The 18805-nt window shown below is 34.8% G+C and overlaps 1 protein-coding gene, 1 long non-coding RNA gene and 1 pseudogene across 4 annotated transcripts; 2 read left to right on the top strand and 1 right to left on the bottom strand.

Moving 5' to 3' along the window:
* LOC146923067 (uncharacterized) lies at positions 1–1961 on the bottom strand. 2 transcript variants are annotated; one of them, XR_015012700.1, is made up of 3 exons: positions 1831–1961; positions 296–407; positions 1–137 (listed from the first exon to the last, which is right to left on the bottom strand). It is a non-coding gene; the product is annotated as an uncharacterized LOC146923067 (long non-coding RNA). The 2 variants fall into 2 exon arrangements; XR_015012699.1 differs by lacking the exon at positions 1831–1961 and adding an exon at positions 557–584.
* Positions 1962–5984: 4023 nt separating this feature from the next.
* LOC146923066 (PHD finger protein MALE MEIOCYTE DEATH 1-like) lies at positions 5985–8727 on the top strand. The gene is made up of 2 exons (XM_085710872.1): positions 5985–6215; positions 6321–8727. Exons 1-2 carry the CDS (start codon positions 6022–6024, stop codon positions 8605–8607), a joined length of 2481 nt encoding a protein of 826 aa, XP_085566998.1. The 5' UTR covers positions 5985–6021; the 3' UTR covers positions 8608–8727.
* A 177-nt stretch (positions 8728–8904) lies between these two features.
* On the top strand, positions 8905–17905 carry LOC146923065 (uncharacterized; annotated as a pseudogene). Its single transcript, XR_015011163.1, has 12 exons — positions 8905–8915; positions 9151–9308; positions 10728–10771; positions 11186–11291; positions 11702–11828; positions 12491–12861; positions 12959–13141; positions 13338–13728; positions 14472–14769; positions 14873–15026; positions 16560–17056; positions 17487–17905. The product of XR_015011163.1 is annotated as an uncharacterized LOC146923065 (transcript).
* Positions 17906–18805: the final 900 nt, after the last annotated feature.

Genomic DNA, 18805 nt, shown 5'->3' with positions numbered 1-18805 from the left:
CAATGGATCAACTACAATGGACTTCTCTTTGCTAAATATGTTCCTGGATCATTCTCTTATATGTAGCTTGAAAATTTTGACTTCTCCTTGCTAAATATGTTCCTGGATCAACTACAATGGACTTGAATTTGTCCCTCCTGCATGTGCAATTGAATAAAAACATATGAAGACAATTTTCAAATTCTTCATCCAAAATTTCAACAGCAAGCAAAATCAAATGAAGGCAAGCCACCAAATTTATTCATCTATGTATCTATAGCAAGCAAAATATAACAAATCCTTAATCATTCATTACCTTAACTTCGTTTGATGCGGGATTCTCTTTTCGCTCTCCATCTCACAGTTCTTGCAGCGATTTCGGGTGAAGTGGCGGAATTAGAAATTGAACGGTGGAGAAGCAAGATTACCTATCACATACTTAGAGAAGTTTTTATTTTTGAAGAATATATTTATAGAAGTTAGAAACACTAAAACTTCAAAATAAGCTCAACTGTATAAAAGTTTAAAGTAAAACTTATCAACTCAACAATATAGCAGACAACTTAAGCATTATTACCTATTATATATTTAGAGAAGTTGGAACCTAACTCTAATGAAATTAAGATCAATACCTTTGCAAAATGATGTCCATATGCCTCTATATTCTATACTTTTTTTGTTAAAACATCATATTATATAACATGCCAACTGCATAAGCACATCAGAAACTACCAGATAACAGGACAACAATACAACCTGGTGCATACACATAGGCGCTCCACAACCTAAATGAAAAAACTGCACAAAACACGAGAAACTCGAACAAAAGAGCACTTAAAAACAGGACCGAAAACCAGACCAAAACAGCCTCTGCAGGTGCCAAAACCGCAACCAGCAGCACAAGCCTACACAGACAGGGTCAAAACAGCAGCGCAGCACGCCTAAACACAGCCCCTCATTGAGCATCCCAACCACAGTACCTCAATAAACATGTTTCTTCTTTTCAATGAAAATTGGTTAAAGAAAATATCACTTTAGACCTCAAACCAAAAACAATTGGAGTGAAACCTACAAAGTTGGAATATAAAGTAAGGCGTTTAAAAATTGTGCATAGACATAAATTTTATATTTCATTGAGCAATTTTTTGATTGATCAAGAAGTCTATGCATGTACTTATACAAATCTTTTCTTATATAGTTATATATGATTTCAATACTTTAATACATGAAAGTATGTACTAAACAACATTAGGGACTGATTAAATGAAACACATATTTACACCTGTATTCTTCCATTTGTGGTAAAAATTTGAATACTTTTGTGCTTCTTACCTTGTTACAATTACCAATCTAAGTAAAATTGAGATTAGTTCAGGGTCAGTTAATTATTTAGAAGCTAATTCTTGAAGCTGCAAAAGGATATATATATAAGGTCATAGAACAAAAAAAAACTTGCATAGATTGTAAGTCAACCTAAATTGAATTAAAAATATTTGTAGTCAAAATCACAGGCAGGGTGACAAAATTACAATTGAAATAATATCTTTGGAACATGAGTATTTGCAAGACAGAAACCGTTATCAGATTATCAACTTAGCAATATCATGACTTCGATTGATTCCAAAAAGCATGTATCATATCTCAAATGTCATATAATTTGTCCATATTGACAGATTGGACAATACAAAAAAAAAAAAAAAAAACAAACAATAGTGCTGAAAGTGAAATCCAATGAGACATTCAATCAAACATGTAATAGAGAAGTAATTAAAGGTAAAAAAAGGTAAAAACCATAAACAAAAGTGATTAATCAAAACTAAATATGCATGGAAGAAGAAGGAAACGACTCACTCTAGATCAAGATTTGAGCCACTGCCGACAATCACCACCACATAAACCGTCACCACGAGCAATCCAGAAAACTTTTTCGACAGCCTCAGCGAGCACTCAAATCGATTTCAACAATCACCACTGTAAAAATCATCATCACAAAGGAGGCGCATTGTCAGATCTCGGATCTTTGATTATCTGCTTGGGTGGAGGATCCTGAATTATGGCGAGAGAGGAGGAAGGTTGCTGCGGTGAAATTGGGTTGAAAACAGGGGAGTTGTATTCAATGGTGGCGAAGGAGAGAGGGGATGTAGGTGATGTTGCTGCCGAGGCATATACGGTTGATGAGAGTAGGGAGGAGATGAAAATGGAACAGATGATATGGCATGGGTCGGTTGAAATTAGAGAATGAATTAGGGATGAGTGACTTTGGAAAAAGAGGGAGGGTGGTGTAACAATAGCATCTGCATGGGAAACACGCAATTGTGTGCTGAGTGGAGAAATGTGCGGTTTTCAACGGGTATCACAATATAGACAATTAACTGCAGTGAGTTTTCTCTAGCATCCATTATTCGAAATTCAAAAACGCTAATGTATCACGTTTTACCACACTGATTGGTTATTGTATCTTTCCAAAAAAAAAAAAAATATCAAATTCAAATTGTGGAATTTAGAGGGAATTTTTTAGGGTTAACATTAACAGCAATTAATGCATTAGATTTAGAGGGAAATTTTTAGGGTTATCAATTGCTTAACGTAATAAGCTTTACAAGTAAGGGATTGACATATATAACCCTATATAAATATAATTGATTGGTGAAAAGAAAGATGTATATTCATAATTATATTTAGTTAATTACTTCTACATGTTTGTTTTGAAAAAAGTTAATTACAGTTACATATATTATTTAAATAAAAAAAATTATAATTTGAAGAGCATGGGTTTAATTGTAGCAGTTTTTAAAAAGATAAAACATGTAAGTAAGGGCTATATTGTCTTTTTAATCAAAAAAGTTTGCCACCCCCACTTTCTCCTCAAATTTGAACGGAAAGCATTTTTGACATGGGACCCATGTGTCTCATTCTTTCCTTGGTTAGTTTCACTTGTTCCAAACCATGGAAAATGCTTCTTTCCCTTGTCTTTCTTTCCCCCTCACTATCTTTCCATAGAAACAAACACACCCTAAATCCATGAAAATATCATGTGTGAAGCATGAAATTAAGAATACTAAATAGGAAGAGAATAATTGCCTGCATGAAAGCTCAAGGACACGAACCCTCTTAGTCTTAGCTCTAGTAGGATCAGAGCAACCAATCACAGCAAGTATACGTTTATATGTTTATATGATTATATGATTATGAAATCAAAGAGAGAAATAATTTAGAATAAGCTTAGAGAAAGAAGAAAAGATAAGTGAAGAACACAACCACATGTAGTAGTTGTAGTAATGGTTTTGAAATTGAAGGCTTAAAGGAATTTATAAGGCATAATATGAATGATAGACATAATGCTGACGGTGAAACGACGTCGCTTTTCTATCATTCAATCAATGTACTGTTATTGCTACTAGTTGGTCCATGACACTAGACATGGGCCCACATCTTGTCCCAAGTATATTATGCCATGTGGTGAAACGTGGTTCGTTCTTGGTATAGACTTTTTTTTTTTTTTTTGAAGGAAGGTATAGACTTTTTTTGTTATTTAATTTTTTTTAAGTGTAAAATAAACATATAGTATTATATCATTATTATATTTGGTTTTTTATTTTAGTTTGTGTTCACACTTTACAGACATACAACTACATGCTACAATTTTTTTTTTTTTTGAGGGACGCTACATTTTTGTTCGTTACCAATATACTATATGTTATTAATTAAATTTATTAGACAGCTCGTTGCTAACTTCATCTTTGACAATTAACTAATGAACGGTTTTTTTTTTTCTTTCAAAAGCTAATGAACCTTTTAAACCATGTTAGATTTTTTAATTTGATCCTTATGTTTTTGTTTTTTTGAATAAATCATTCAACAACTAAAAAAAATCATCATAGATTATTGTATTTATCAAATACTTGATTGTATGAGTAGGTCATCATACTTCACCACTCAATTGAATGGGCTAATCTTTTATGACATGAAGAATGAATTTTAAATTGTGTTTGGAAGTGGTCATATTTGTTGTTAACAAGAGCTTCAAAAATTATTATTTATCATGGAAGAAAATGTGAGAAAATGGATGACTTCAATAAATTAAGTCTTTATCGTGAATGAGATCGTTTACAGAGTCCTTCTCCTATTTAATATTATGCTAAAAAGGTGTCCTCAATGCGGCGTCAAATAATTTAGTGCGATAAAGATTGATGTTTTTATAGACACCATCTTTCCTATTATTTGTGGATCTAAATACACAAATAATTATAAATCTTTTTTTTGTTACAACAAATAATTATAAATCTCTTCCATTATTATATTATTTTAATATTAAAATAAAAAAAATAGATGCAAGTGTTCGTTTATTTTAGCAACATTGTATTTTCATTTTCATTCAAATACTGGGTTTGTTTTTCTTTACTACAACGTTGATGAGATGCAAGTTGTTATTTAAATTAAGTAATATCATTTTAAATTATTATTTTTGCTTTTTAATTATTTTTCAAATTATTAATAAATAGAAAAAAATAGTACAAATTTTTAAAATGGGTTAAATAGTGTTCACCACTTGTCATTTAAACGAAATTTAGTTTAAAATAATTTTTTATTAAATTGAAAAAAGTCTGATTTCATTTCAATATTATTCATATTATAATTAGAAAAGGGGAATACCAAAATAATATAGTGAGATAGCATGTATTAGGGACCAAAAGAAGTTAATCATCCCTTTTTTTTTTTTCTTTCATCTCAACTTATCAATATTTTCCCTCTATTAATCAATATTTCAAAACATATCGAAAGGACACTTATACCCCTAATGGTTTTCAGCGTTTCTTCGCGCCCAAAACACAAATCTCGATTAATCTTCTTCAACAAGCTTAACCGACTTGAACAAGCTTAACCGAATCAGTTACATTTTCTGTTAAATCTCTCTCTCTCTCTCTCTCTCTCTCTCTCTCTCTCTCTCTCTCTCCATTGAGCTCTGTTTCTAACAATGGAAGCTTCACATGAAAGCGATCGATGCTTCAGTCTTTTCCATCAACAACAAGAACCCACCATGTCATTTTCCATCAAAAACACTTCGAAGAAGCGAAAACGATGGACGAAGATTTTCCCTCTACAATCTTTCGCTAACCCTCGCTGTCCAATTTCACCGTCAGGTCCGTTCCGTGAAAACGTTCAACTTTTTCTTCAAGAAGCTGGTGAGCTTGAAGATTATACGGTTATGGGGAATTCTCATTGGTGCACGTTTCTGACTCATGAAAAGAAGAATCTAATGGTTCCTTTCTACACTCTTGAAGAAGTTTATAACACTTCTCATCCTTTCTGTGATCATTGCCGTTGTGTAGGTTCGTTTTCAAGTTCTGATTTTTATTTCTTCTTGTTGTTTTTTTACCGTTTCTTGATATGGGTATGTTTAGTTTTGCATGATTTTTATTTTTTTGTTTGTTTTCTGAATTGGGCATGATTTAGTTTTGCTTCTTTATCAGGTTCTCTTGAATTGGGTCGGTTTAATTTTGCAAAAAAAATAAATTGATTTTTCAGTTTGTTTTCTGAATTAGGGTATACTTGAAGAGTTCAACTTTGGGTCTTTTTCAGATTTTGGAAAAAATTGGTATTTTGTTGTCTTGATTAAGGTCTTTTGATAATAATGTGATTGTTTCCCAAATGCCAATTATGGATTATTGAGTTTGTTTCTGAATTCGGTATGCTTGAATTTTGAGTCTCATGCATGAATTTTATGCATATATGGAATTTTTACCAAATGCAAATTTTGGATTTTTTCCCTTTCTGTTATGATCTAGATTTAGCTTGTGATTTGTGAGTGAAAATGGTCCAAGAATTTTGATTTGTCATGAAAAGGGTTAGTTAATTAAAAGTGTATGATTTGTACTACTTTAACTTGGATTTGTTATTTGGATTTTTGGGTCTGTTATTAATTTAGAAACTGAAATGGATTTTTGCTGATATTGGTAGTGGTATATGATTTGATTATGTTTATGATTGATAGGCTGGAGCGAACATTTGGTATCAAAGAGAAGGTACCATTTTATAATCCCAATGGATGATGGGTGGCATAAACCCTTAAATGAAGAAGCTCTTGATGATCAGAGTCATCTATTACATGGTGTGATTCATTGCAATGGTTATGGCCATTTGGTATGTCTTAATGGCATTGAAGGTGGTTCCAAATTTCTTAGTGGGAGAGAAATCATGGATCTATGGGACAGAATTTGCACCAATCTTAGAGCAAGGTAATAAAAATAATTCATGCTAGTTATATCATATAGTATGTAGTATACAGTTGGGTTTCTGGTATTTATGAGTTGATGTTTATCTGGCTACTTTGTTTAATGTAGGTACATTGCAGTGGAAGATGCTTCAAGGAAAAGGTCAATGGATCTTCGCTTAATTCATGGAGTTGCTTATGGTCACTCTTGGTTTGGTAGGTGGGGTTATGGTGTTTGCCGTGGAAGCTTTGGTGTGGCAGAACAAAACTATAAAGAAGCTATTGAAACTCTTGGTTCATTAGTTCTTGATGATATTGTAAGAGATTTGAGTAAGACAAAGTACCACAAAGATGTCAAGCAAATGATTCGTTTCTATAGAGATATGAGTGAAACTCATATCATCACAATAAGGGAGCTTCTAAGATTCATGCTCACTGTCAAGTCTCGTCAATCAGTTTCGAAAATGACAGCCACTTGTTCTTCTCCTAATGCTGTTTCTGATACTGATTCACCTTGCTCTACTTCAGCATTTATGTCAAGAAATGCAACCAAATCTGTACTTTCAAGTAGCAGATCAAATTTCACAATGAAGGAAAAATCAGCTAGGTATAAGAAATTCAGCACTGCAGTAGCTGATATGGATAGTAGGTGGCCAATGAGGAGACTAGAGTTTGCAGCTCAAGTGATTGTCGAGGCATTAGCAAATGACAGAGCTGGGAACCCAGGCTCTAGTGGCATGACAAGAAAATACGTGAGGGAGGTTGCTAGACTTCGTATTGGTGATACTGGTTTACTTGATTATGTGCTCAATTCACTTAACAATGTGATTGTTGGAAACTATGTAGTTCGCAGCGTGGTTAACTCTTCCTCAAGGATCCTTGAATATACCATTGATGAGGTCAGACAAGGACTCCAAACACCTAAAATGGAACATGGTGTAGTGACAATTGCAGATGAACCTCAAGTCAATTCATCAACATCATCTGTGGTTAATGATGTTTACAGTGATGTAGTTTATCTTTACAAGAATGTGTTGTTGGGTTATCCAGATTCAGAGGCAGTGGAATTAGCAGTTCAAACAATTCTTGACTGCAGACACTTTGTGAAAGAGTGGAAATTGAGAGATGAAATGGAATTTAATTTCGTTGAGAATAAGTCTGATTTAAACGGGCCATCTTGTGGTGAGATTGTAACTGTTCCATTGTATGCAACAGTTAGAGACTTAAAGCAAACTGCTGAGGCTACATCAAGGGACACATATTGCATAGCTGAAAGACTCATAGTGACAGATATCAAAGAATTGATGGAAGATGAAGAAGTGAGTTTTGGACAGATTGAATCTGGTGTGAAGCTTTCTGTAAGGGGAATTGGCATTGATTTGTGTACTCCATTGCCAGGAAGGATTGAATCAAGGTGTTTGTTATCATCAATGGTTGATAACAGACCCTGTGAAGGAGGCCGGAGTAAGGAATTACCAGATATAAACCCAAAAATCATAGTATCCTTTGACAATGAGATGATGGTGACGACTACCGAACCTAGTTTCTGTAGTGTTGGTATATTTGGATTTCCAAATCCAGATGAACCAATAAATATAGGTAGTCATTATCCCATTTGGGAAGCTACCCTAAACATTGTAGTGAAGGGGCTTTGTTTTTTAATTGGACGCGATTACTTTCAGGTTATCAACCCCTATCTGGATTTATGTTCTGCTAGGGAAAGAGCTCCCCGGTTTCGAAACATGAAAGTAACAGTAGGTTATGACGCTTCTAGAGGTTTGTATAAGATGTTGGGATTAAGAAGGGAAAGGCTCGGAACACGAAGATTTATTTTTGATGTCGGTCTTGCAAGACAGTGGAGAACTAATGAAGGTGGTTCTTTTGTCCCAGTGCATATTTTAGAAGGACACTGGTTTTCTTACCCAGTGACTCAGATATGTTCTCCAAGCAGTATAGTATATTTCTTAACAAGGCGAGCATCAATGCCCTTTGAAGATGAAATACTGAGTTTTAACTTTGACACTGAGCAATTCAGTTTTCTCCCTCTTCCTCCTGCTGCTGCCAGTGCCAACAACAGAGTTCTTTGTATTGTTGAAAACAGGCTTTCAATTTCCTACAGTATACAAGATAATTTTAGGTTGCTGAGATGGGTGAATGGTACATGGGAATCGGTTTTTACCATAAATATTAACCTACTACATGAGAGAGTTAGGTTCCTTCCTATCCATTCACATGGTAATAAAGTGTTGGTGGCCTTCATCCCAGAACAGCTTGAAATGTTAGAGGTGGGGGAGTATGGCACAGGAGTGTTGGTTGATACTGAGACAGGCGCCGTTGATTTTGTTGAGAGTGACTTCAATGTGAATTGGTTCAGTGCCAAGTTTTATGTCCAGTCAAGAGAAGAATTGCCTGTATAAAATTTGCTTGTTAACTGTTTGAATTTGTGTAATACATATTGGTTTAGTGAATTGATTTTTTTTTTTTTTAAATTTGCTTGTAAGTTTGATTTTGTATAATACATTTTTTGCACTCTCATATATTACCTCCATAAACTCATATATTACCTCCACCTCATTATCCAACAATCAGTATTATTAATATTTGCAAATAGTATTATTATTATTTTTTATAATTCCACTACACGAAAACCATATAATATAATTACTACATTATATATTATTTTTTATTTAATGTCATTTAATACTAATATAATGATGGAAAATAAGCTCAAATAGGAAGGAAAAGAAAAGACAAACAGAAAGAAAAGAAAGAGCAATTACACACAAAAAAACACAACTCACTCCCTCATACACTTTGGTTTTGGTCTCTCTCTCTCTCTCTCTCTCTCTCTCTCTCTCTCTCTCTATATATATATATATATATATATATATATATATATATATATATATATATATATATATAGACACACACACACACACTGAGCACTGAATATCAGAGAGTGGTGGTGGGTTTAAGGCTTCAATTCCAAACAGTGTGAAGAAAACGATCCAGAATATCAAATAGATCACAGGGAATCACAGTGATGAAGATATCTATGCAATGCTTAAAGAATGCTCTATGGATCCCAATGAAACCACTCAGAAGCTTCTCCTTCAGGGCATAATCACTTCTCTCTTGATTTTAATACTTGTTTTCTTTGTGATCCATGTGTTTTCTCAAATAGGTTTTGTTTGAATTTGATTTTGTATGCTATAATGACTATTTACTGTTGATACACATTTGTTAGGCTATGATGGAAATTATTTTTAATGACCCTTTTGATTTATGAGATTTTTTGTAGCTTGGATTAATTAAAGTTTAGTTTTTTAGGTGGAATTATGAATTTATGAAACCCTAGAGGTGGTGGCATTCGGTTGTACCTGTTCGTAACTAGGACTAGAAGTCGAACCCTAGATTTGAAATTCGAGAATATGTTACATGACTGTAAGAGTAACCAAGTGATAGTACAGCATTGTGAGCAAAATAAAAGAATACATAGGTCTTGTTGCGGTCTTTAGGTGATCAATTTTGAATGTCGTGAACCTGATACACAAATCACGAATCAATAGATATTAGGTTGGTTCGAGTTTGACCTAAACGTGAATTTAAATTGAATCAGCTTAATTGATTTTGATTGGGTTTTCTAGTTGAACCAAACCAACTTACACCGTGAATAGCATATAACAGGGCAAAGCTACAATAACAAGAAATAAATGGAATGAAAACGCTTTAAAAAGTTTTAACAGAATACTTAACTGATGTTGTAGAGACAAAGAGTACACGAGTAACCCGAAAAAAGCGATCAAGGTTAACTAATTTTACCTAAGAATAGCAGTTAAAACTAATATCATATTTAACATAGTTATTACAAACTTAGATGACTGACAAAGAGGGATAGGTCTTTTGAAGAAGGACAACAATTGCAGAGACAACTGCATACAGAATTGCAGGCGACTGTACCTTACAGATTTACCTAGTTGGGTGCGGCACTGAATGAAGGGTTGAAGCCTGAAGGAGGGTCAAATTGATTCAAAATAAATTTATTGAGAAACCCTAAATTTGGGTTAAGAAAGCAAGATGTTAATTGTCTAATTTGGTGTATCCTATTTGTGAAGGTGGTTTACAGGGATTGTGATGATAAAATTAGGAATATGGCTCCTTGTAGTTAAAACAACCACAATGATCCTTATTGAGTCAGATTATATCCCTCAACTGCGGTGCTAGGTGCGACAACAGTTAAGTGCTCTGCAACAAACGTTTAGAAGAGGCCAAAGGCCGTGCTGCTACGCTATTGCATGAAGTAGCTTGGGGATTGTATTACTGTTTTCTGGGTTGTTGATTTAATATGTCATTCTTCTCTTGGGTTGTTGATTTAATGTCATTCTTCTCTTTAAAGCCTATCATTCATGAATGACTTCTATAGGCTCATTGGTTATGGACTTCTAATTTCAACTCCAGATGAATTTATTCTATGGTCTCTATTTTATCGTTCTTGCTACATTGGTGTCTGTCTAAACATAAACCACTTGTTTTGCAGACACATTTCATGAGGTCAAAAGAAAGAGGGACAAAAGAAAGGAGGTAAGATATTCATTGTAAGTGATTAGCTTCAATAATGTAATATTTACTGGTACTCTAGGTTATTTAGTCATTTTTTCCTTTTGTTCTTTTTGTTGACTAGGTTTAGTATGGCGTAATTTGATCCATGTAGCGACCCCACTTAGTGGGATAAGTCTTGGTTGTTGTTGTTGACTAGGTTTAGTACTTGACAATAAAGAGTACGCTGGAATTTTGTGTCTAATCATAGCACACAGGGATATTTGTGTGTATATATAAGGGAACTTTTTAGTAGTTCTAAGTCATGCTACTCGTTTAGCTATGTGACATGGTTCTTTATATCAACTTATGCTCTATTATTTTCAGAATTTGTGCCAATCTCTCAACATGGTTTACTAATTCTATTGTTTCTCCTTCCATTTGTTAATGTTTTTGCAGAATCTCAACAACAAAGAACATGTGGAACCACGCGGGAGACCTGGCCCCCACGGACGGGGGCCTAGGGGTGGTCGGGGAAGTTTTGCTTCTCATAATATATCTCATGGTGATTAACTGTTTTGAACTACAGCATATCTTCAATATATACCTGTTTATTTATCTATCTATCTATCTATTTAGTTTTCCCCGATTGGATATGCACATTCTTTTGTTGGCTATACTTGTTTTTGCTCTGACTACTTTAGGCTGTGTATCAAGCAGTTATAGAAGTAGATAGATGAACATGTTGTAGTAGTATCACCTAGCCGTTCTGTCATTTTTTTTTTTTCAAACCAAAGCTCTTGCAGCATATGTTGGACGCTAATACCTGGCTTTATAGATTTATACCTTGTAGCTTTGGGTGAAATATAACAGCTATAGCTGCCATTCTATTCTGGATTATTACTCAAAACTTAGATATTATGCTGGCTGGTCAAAGCACCTAAATTAATAATATATTTATTGACCTTCTCTCAGATACTAGTGGAAGAAATACTGCTGTTACAGGCAAAGAGAGTGGAGCTCATCTACCTTCGGAGAAAGTTGCACCACATTTATCAGCTTCTCAAGAAATGGTATCTGAAGGAAAAAGTTCCGGAACAAGGTGACTACTATATTATGTAATTTTTCTTGTTTTACTAAGGTCCTGTTCGGATTAATAGCTTAATTAATAAGTGCTTCTATAACAAAAGATAAACTAAAGTCCAACTATTTTCATATAAGCAATAAGTTTTTTTCATTAAATATCCTAGAGAGCTTATGTAAATAAGTTGAAAACAACTTATGGATGTGTCATAAGCTGTTTTCATAAGCTCTATAAACACTCACAAGTGCTTATGCCAATAGATAAGCTCAAATAAGTCAATCCAAACAGGCCCTAATTATCATTTTTATCTTCTACTCCCTCCGTCCCTTAATGTAACCCCCCTTTGCATTTTTCACATTTCTTAAGAAAGGTTGTCAGTGTAATTAATGTGTCTGTTTTATGTATTAATATTACTAAATTGTCCTTTGTTTGTATGTGTATTAAATTTGACTATTCATATTTGAAGACAAGTTAGTAGTATTAATTAAGGGTATGTTTAGGAAAAAAGTAATAAATGCATCTAGTAATTTGAAAAGGGGGTTACATTTAGGGACAAAAATAAAATCAAATGGGTGGTTACATTAAGGGACGGAGGGAGTATTTGTTACTGCAATTTGAATTTAAGTCCTTCTACGTGCTGCTTAAGTTTACACTACATAACTATTCATATGCCTATTCAGCTCAGCGCCCATTATTGCCAATGGTCCCACAAATGTGGCTTCTGGAACTATTAGTGGTGTGAGTCCTTCTGTTTTGTCTGCTGGGAATGGAGAGATAACGGTTCAATCTTCTGGCAATAATACTAATAATAATGTGGATAGTGCTTCACCTTCCGATAAATCAAATGAGGTTGCAACAGTTGCTTCTGAAACTGGGTCGGCATCGTCATCGGCTGCTCATTTCTCCTCCTCTGATCCAGTACTGGTTCCATCGGATAATTCATGGTTTCCTGGTGCTGTTGGTGCCATTAGACTTGAAATCGGAAATCAACATCAACCCTCTCTTGGGGAATCAAATGCTGTTAACTCAGCCAAGAACAAATTAACTGCCGGTTAGAATGTTCGAGATTATCTTACGTTTGTAGTTTGTGTTGTTTTAGTTTTACAGTGTAATTAACAAATATATTTCTTCACAATAACTTATGGCAGCTTCTGAGACTGGTAGCTCTTCTGTGCAAGGAAAGATTCAAGGTAAATCCCAGGGAGTGGCGAAGAATCATGTCAATGAGATACCATCTCCATCATCATCTGTAACTCATGGAAGCCCTTCAGTTAGTCGCCCTTCCTCTAATTACAATAACCGGTCTCAACAATTGATTGGCCCTCAGAAAGGTAATTTTGTGCAATTAATCAATTAAAATTGTCTCCTGCACACTCTTTATCACCTGGTGTTGCTTATTTCCTTGCACTTCCTACCTTTGCATGGAACTAATATAGATGTGTTGGGCATGCATACATTTTATGTGTGCCTTCTTTTCATTCTTCTCTTGCACAAGATTTATATTTATTTAGTTTCTGTTTTCAACAGCTGGTTCTACTAAGGAATGGAAGCCAAAGCCAACAAATACATGTGGTCAAAATTCTGGACTTGCTGCTGCATCTGAGTCTCCTCCCGTATCAGTCGAAGTAACTAGGCAGTTGCAGTCTGCATCTGGTGCCCTTGACACTGAAGAAGCTACTTCAAAACTGCAGAGGAAGCTGGAAGAATTGCATCTTCCACAGCGTCAACACGTTATACTTCCAAATCATATCATAGTACCTGATTCTGAGAAGAACAAATTTTGCTTTGGAAGTTTGGGAATCAATCTTGGAGTCAATGCAACAAGCTACGTTAGTGGCCCAGATAGTGAAAAGAGCTCCACACCACTTTCTGAAACATCCCAGGATATTGAAGAATCTGTGGAGGAGCAGAACTCAAGGTTTGTAATGTTCAACTAAATGCGTTGGGAATCTAGTTTGTGTAGGATTCAGAATCCCATTTTGATGAATTCTATTTAAAACTTGGGAAGAATATAATATAGAAGTACTTTTTGTATGTTAGGATGGAGAATAAATAATTTTTAATGTCCTTTCAATTAGTTATGTCTTTGACAATATTAATAGGTAATATAACTATCCTATTCCTATCTTATCAAGGTATGGTTTTTTATAACTTTTGAGAAATAAATATTTTCCCTGGGTAATAGTAGGGCCTGCAAGTGACCAGCCTAAATAAATATGATCTGAAAATGTGTTTATAATTAGGAGGCATCCTTCTCCTTACAAGCCGGTTTTGTACGGTTTGAGTTGAACCCAATCCAAATTTTAAGATGGTATTAAGTCTATTCAAGATACGCTGGTTGCTGGGCCGACCGTGATTGGGCCACTCACATCACGCTCCAAATGAGTAGTCTTGGGCATGAGAGTGTGTGTTGAGAGTCCCACATTGAGTGAAATTTGGCTTGCGAATGTGTTTATTTAAGTGGGAGCCCTCACCTGAAAAGCTGGTTTTACAGGGTTGAGTTGGACTCACCCAACTTGGAAGATTTATATTTTCTATTCTCATTTCTTACCACACATCTATTGTGTTATATACCATTGTTTTGTAAAAAACTTCTAACATAATTCCATGTGGTTTTCCAAAAATTTTTCCATCTGATGAGTCATGTCTTTTTAACAACAGTCAAAATGGTGCACTTACGTCTGAGGTGGAAGATTATCCTGACCATCCACAATCACCCAATAAAGTACCTGTGAATTTAGAATCGGGTGAGATTGACGGGTCATCTAGTGCTATTCAGGAGTATAATGAGTCTAAGCAAAACACTGCTTTGCCGTCCGAAGGTCATCAATACCCAGGCGTGCAAATTTCTCCAAATTACAGCTATGGTTTTGTGCCCCCAATGTTGGGTTCTCAGCTCCCACCATTTGAAAATTCTGAGTCTCAGACACGTGATATTTCTCGGCTTCCAAACTTTATTGTGAGCCCTGCCACTTATATGGTTTATGTTATTTTTTATTTTAGTTTTTTACTATGCGTTTTTTATGCTTAAAAAGTTAAATACGTTTGTTATCTTACTATAGGTCAATCCACAATATGATCCAGCTAGTTACTATGCCCAGCTTTACCGACCAGGTGCTGATAGTGACGGCCGTCTTTCTCCTTTTGCTTCTGCTGGGGCTACCACCAAGTACAATGGCAATGTTGCGGTGCCACCTGCTCCAAATGCTCAATCTCCTAAGAGGTTTGCATCGATACTGCATAATTTTATAACTGAAAATCTGTCTGCTGCATTTACTTTTTACCATTTAAAAATCATAACTTCTTGACTGCTACATAAAGAAACTTCAAAATTAATTTTAACAACAGCTGGTAAAATAATCATATTCTATTTATTGGTTGAATAGTCTGTTTCATAATTTTTCTACAACATCAATTTATTCTGTGCCTAGGGGTCTTTTTGCCTTAAGCTAAGAAGTCAGAACCTTAGTAAGTAGTATATATATATATATATATATATATATATATATATATATATATATATGTATGTATGTATGTATGTATGTATGTATGTATGTATGTATATAGGGGCATATCAAGAGAGAATGACTTTCTTATGTGAGAATGTTAAGAATAACTCTCAACCATCAGATCTAAATAAAGTGCTAAGATTTAATAAGGGTACATTTTAATTAAGTCACTTGAGTTTTGTTCCGCTGTTTCGTCTCTGCCTTTTTATCTCCTACCTGGTTCAGTGCGACGGTGCCAAAGTAGTTCTCCGCCGCCTCTTTGTCCCAGAAATCATCAGATGAATTTGCTTATTTAGAACGGGCACTAAAACAAATCAACATTGTAAACGAAAAAAAAAACTCAATTTGAAATGCATTGATTTTGCTTCGTTAAGAGATTAGGAGGGGTTTTGAAAAATGCATCCAATTTGCTTGATCTGAGACTCAATTACAAAATAAATGGAGCCTGAAAGCACAAAAGAAAATTGCCATTACAGACCCAGCAAGTTTTATGAAAATCAGATGAATTATAAACTCAACGTGGACATCAATTAATTCTTGAAGTTCCATTTTATATATATGAACGAAATGGTCCAAATAGATAGTGGCGAAGTTCGATGGTGTCAAGGTGAATGACGGTGCCTGTGGTTGCAATTGGAAAGACGAGATCTGAAACAGTTTTGGGGGATTGATAGAATAGGAAGAGAGACAAGTGTTCTTTAGAATGAGTCTTTTAATCTTAGCCATTTATTTAGATCTAATGGTTGAAAGTTATTCTTATCATTCTCAGCTAAGAAAGTCATTCGCACTTGATATGCCCTATATATAATCATTGATGTTGAGCTTGACTCATTTAAATAATCCAGTTCAATCACAAGCATGAGTCTGTTTATTTAATTAAACAAGTTTGGTCGAGCATTTAACAAGTTTGGTCGAGCATTTAACAAGTCAAGTCTGAGTAGCTCACAAATAGTTGAACTCCCCTACTTCCATTGTTCTTAAATCTTAGATGAACTCATTCACATGCGTTCTCCTTTTTGTATGTGATATTTTTTCCCTAGTGTACCTATACTGGCAAGAACTGACTTAAAAAAATACTTTTAATGATAATGTTTTTCTTGATGTGAAATTGTAATCATTTTGGGAATCATGTGAGGAGGAGATTCAATCGATAAATAACTTCCATGTTTTGTATAATTATTTAACAACAGGTTGCGCATAAACACGAGTTTTTGAAAAATTTACGCCACTATATGCTTATTTTTGCAGGGAGGTATCTTGTCCACAGTAGGTCAAACACCTGTTGCGACTCAAGCTGCAGGACTGATGCAAAGCTCAATACCTGTTACCCAGCAACCTGCCCCTGTCTTCCGGCCAAGTAGAGTTCATGTACCCCCTTACCCTCCAAACTACATTCCTTATGGTCACTATTTTTCACCATTTTATGTCCCACATCCAGCAATGCACCAATTTTTGGGTAATGGTGCATTTCCTCAACAACCTCAGGGAAGCACTATATATCCACCACCTCCAAATGTGGCAGCCCCAGGAATCAAATATGCTCTTCCACAATACAAACCTGGAACAGATGCAGAAAACCCGACTCACCATGTAATGCCAAATGCTTTTGGACTATATGGCTCCTCTCCAGATGGTTATAATCATAATTCTGCAGCGACTACCGGGAATTCGAACTCTCATGAGGATCTTGGTTCTTCCCAATTCAAGGAAAATAACGTATATATCAGCGGACAACAGGTTTGTAACGTTTGTTCCATTTGGTTTGTGTCATCAGTATGTTAATTTTGTTAATAAATGACCTTGTGTTTGAACGATAAAAAAAACTAAATTCACCGATTCTCATGTTTGAGTTCAATTAAGGCTTTGTTTGGATAAACAATTTAGTTAAGCGCTTATCATGTAAGTGAATATGCTTAAGTTATTTCTATAACAAAAGTTATAACAAATTCAGACTGTTTTCGTAGTGTTTTCATAAGCTATCTTGGAGAGCTTACGGAAATAAGGTTGAAACAAGTTGACATGTCATAAGTTGTTTCCTCTCGGTCAAGATAATTATGAAAAAGCACATGCCATAACTTTTTATGCTTTACTAACTGTTCATATTTTTTTTTCGGTATCAGAAAACTTGTGTTTAACTTGATAATTTTGTCATTTATTTTCATTGCAGAGTGAAGGTTCAGCGATGTGGGTGGCTGCACCTGGCCGAGACATGACTAATTTGCCCACTACTTCATTCTACAACCTTCCACCTCAGGGTCAGCATATGACTTTCGCCCCGACTCAGGCTTCCCACGGAACTTATGCAAGCATCTACCTCCCCGCACAAGCAGTGACAGCTGCAGCAGTCCATCCTTTGCTACAGCAATCTCAAACATTGGCAGGACCTGGAGGAAATGTTTATCAACAGCCTTAGCATGTACAGATGAATTGGCCAAACAATTACTAGGCGCAGTATATTAGATTATTGAGTCGTATCTAAGGAAATTTTTTGAGAAATTCCAAAATATAGTTGGATTTCCATGATGTAAGAATGGCTTCGTTTTGATTGTAAAAAGCTGGAAAATTCGCCATTATAATCTTCTGATTGCTTGGATTGAGGATATGAAAGGTAGGATACGTGTAATGGATATTGACAATTGATTAAAGTTAGACAAGGTAGAAACATATGCAGGCCTTTTCTTTTATTTCTTTACTCCTGCTATTGTGTTTTTTAGCATTAATACCTTTTCATAGCTTTATTGAGGTCGGTGGTGGGGAAAGCTTTTCTATTGACCCTCATCTTACATGTAAAGTGAATTTTGATAGTAAGAAAATTAATTTCTTAAGCTGTTGTTTTGCTATGGGCAGAAAAAGTAAAATGCCTGTCTAATTGCTTTCACCAAATGTAAATAATGCATCCATTGCTTTTCACGGTTTACAGGTTAGGGATGAAGAATGATTCTAACTGTGGATGATCCAGGAATTTTATTTATTTCTTGGCTTTTGATTCCAAATCTCATCATTTTTATTCCTAATAGTGTTGTTTGTGATGATTGGATTCTATGTTGGAAGTAATATTTCATCCCTTAGCCGTTTTTTTATTTTATTTTTATCATTAAGGCACCAAGAACGATGGTGTTTATTTGTATGAATCAGATATCTCCACTCGTAATTGTGGTGGACTAACTCATTGAGTCGGATAGAATCATATTGACAACAAAAGTGTCATGATTAGATTCGAATTTAAGGCCACTTATTAGTCACAAAGAGACTCGTTATTTCATCCTTACAACTTGGACATATGCTTGTAATGTGTGGTGTTATACAATAAAATTATACACAATATGCAAAGTAACTTGAAAATGTGATGGAAGATTGATTCTTTTTCTTGATAACAAACTTTATTTAAGTTGGATGTTAGGAATTCACAGGGGTAAGAAAAAACTACAATGCACCCAAAGTGTTTACCAAAGTACTTGCATGTTGGTGGCTTGTATTTTACAGTTC

The sequence above is a fragment of the Medicago sativa genome, chromosome 5, assembly GCF_051527215.1.
Source record: "Medicago sativa cultivar Bolivia chromosome 5, Bolivia_mono, whole genome shotgun sequence".
Taxonomy (NCBI): Eukaryota; Viridiplantae; Streptophyta; class Magnoliopsida; order Fabales; family Fabaceae; genus Medicago; species Medicago sativa.
This window is presented reverse-complemented; position numbering and strand designations above follow the sequence as displayed.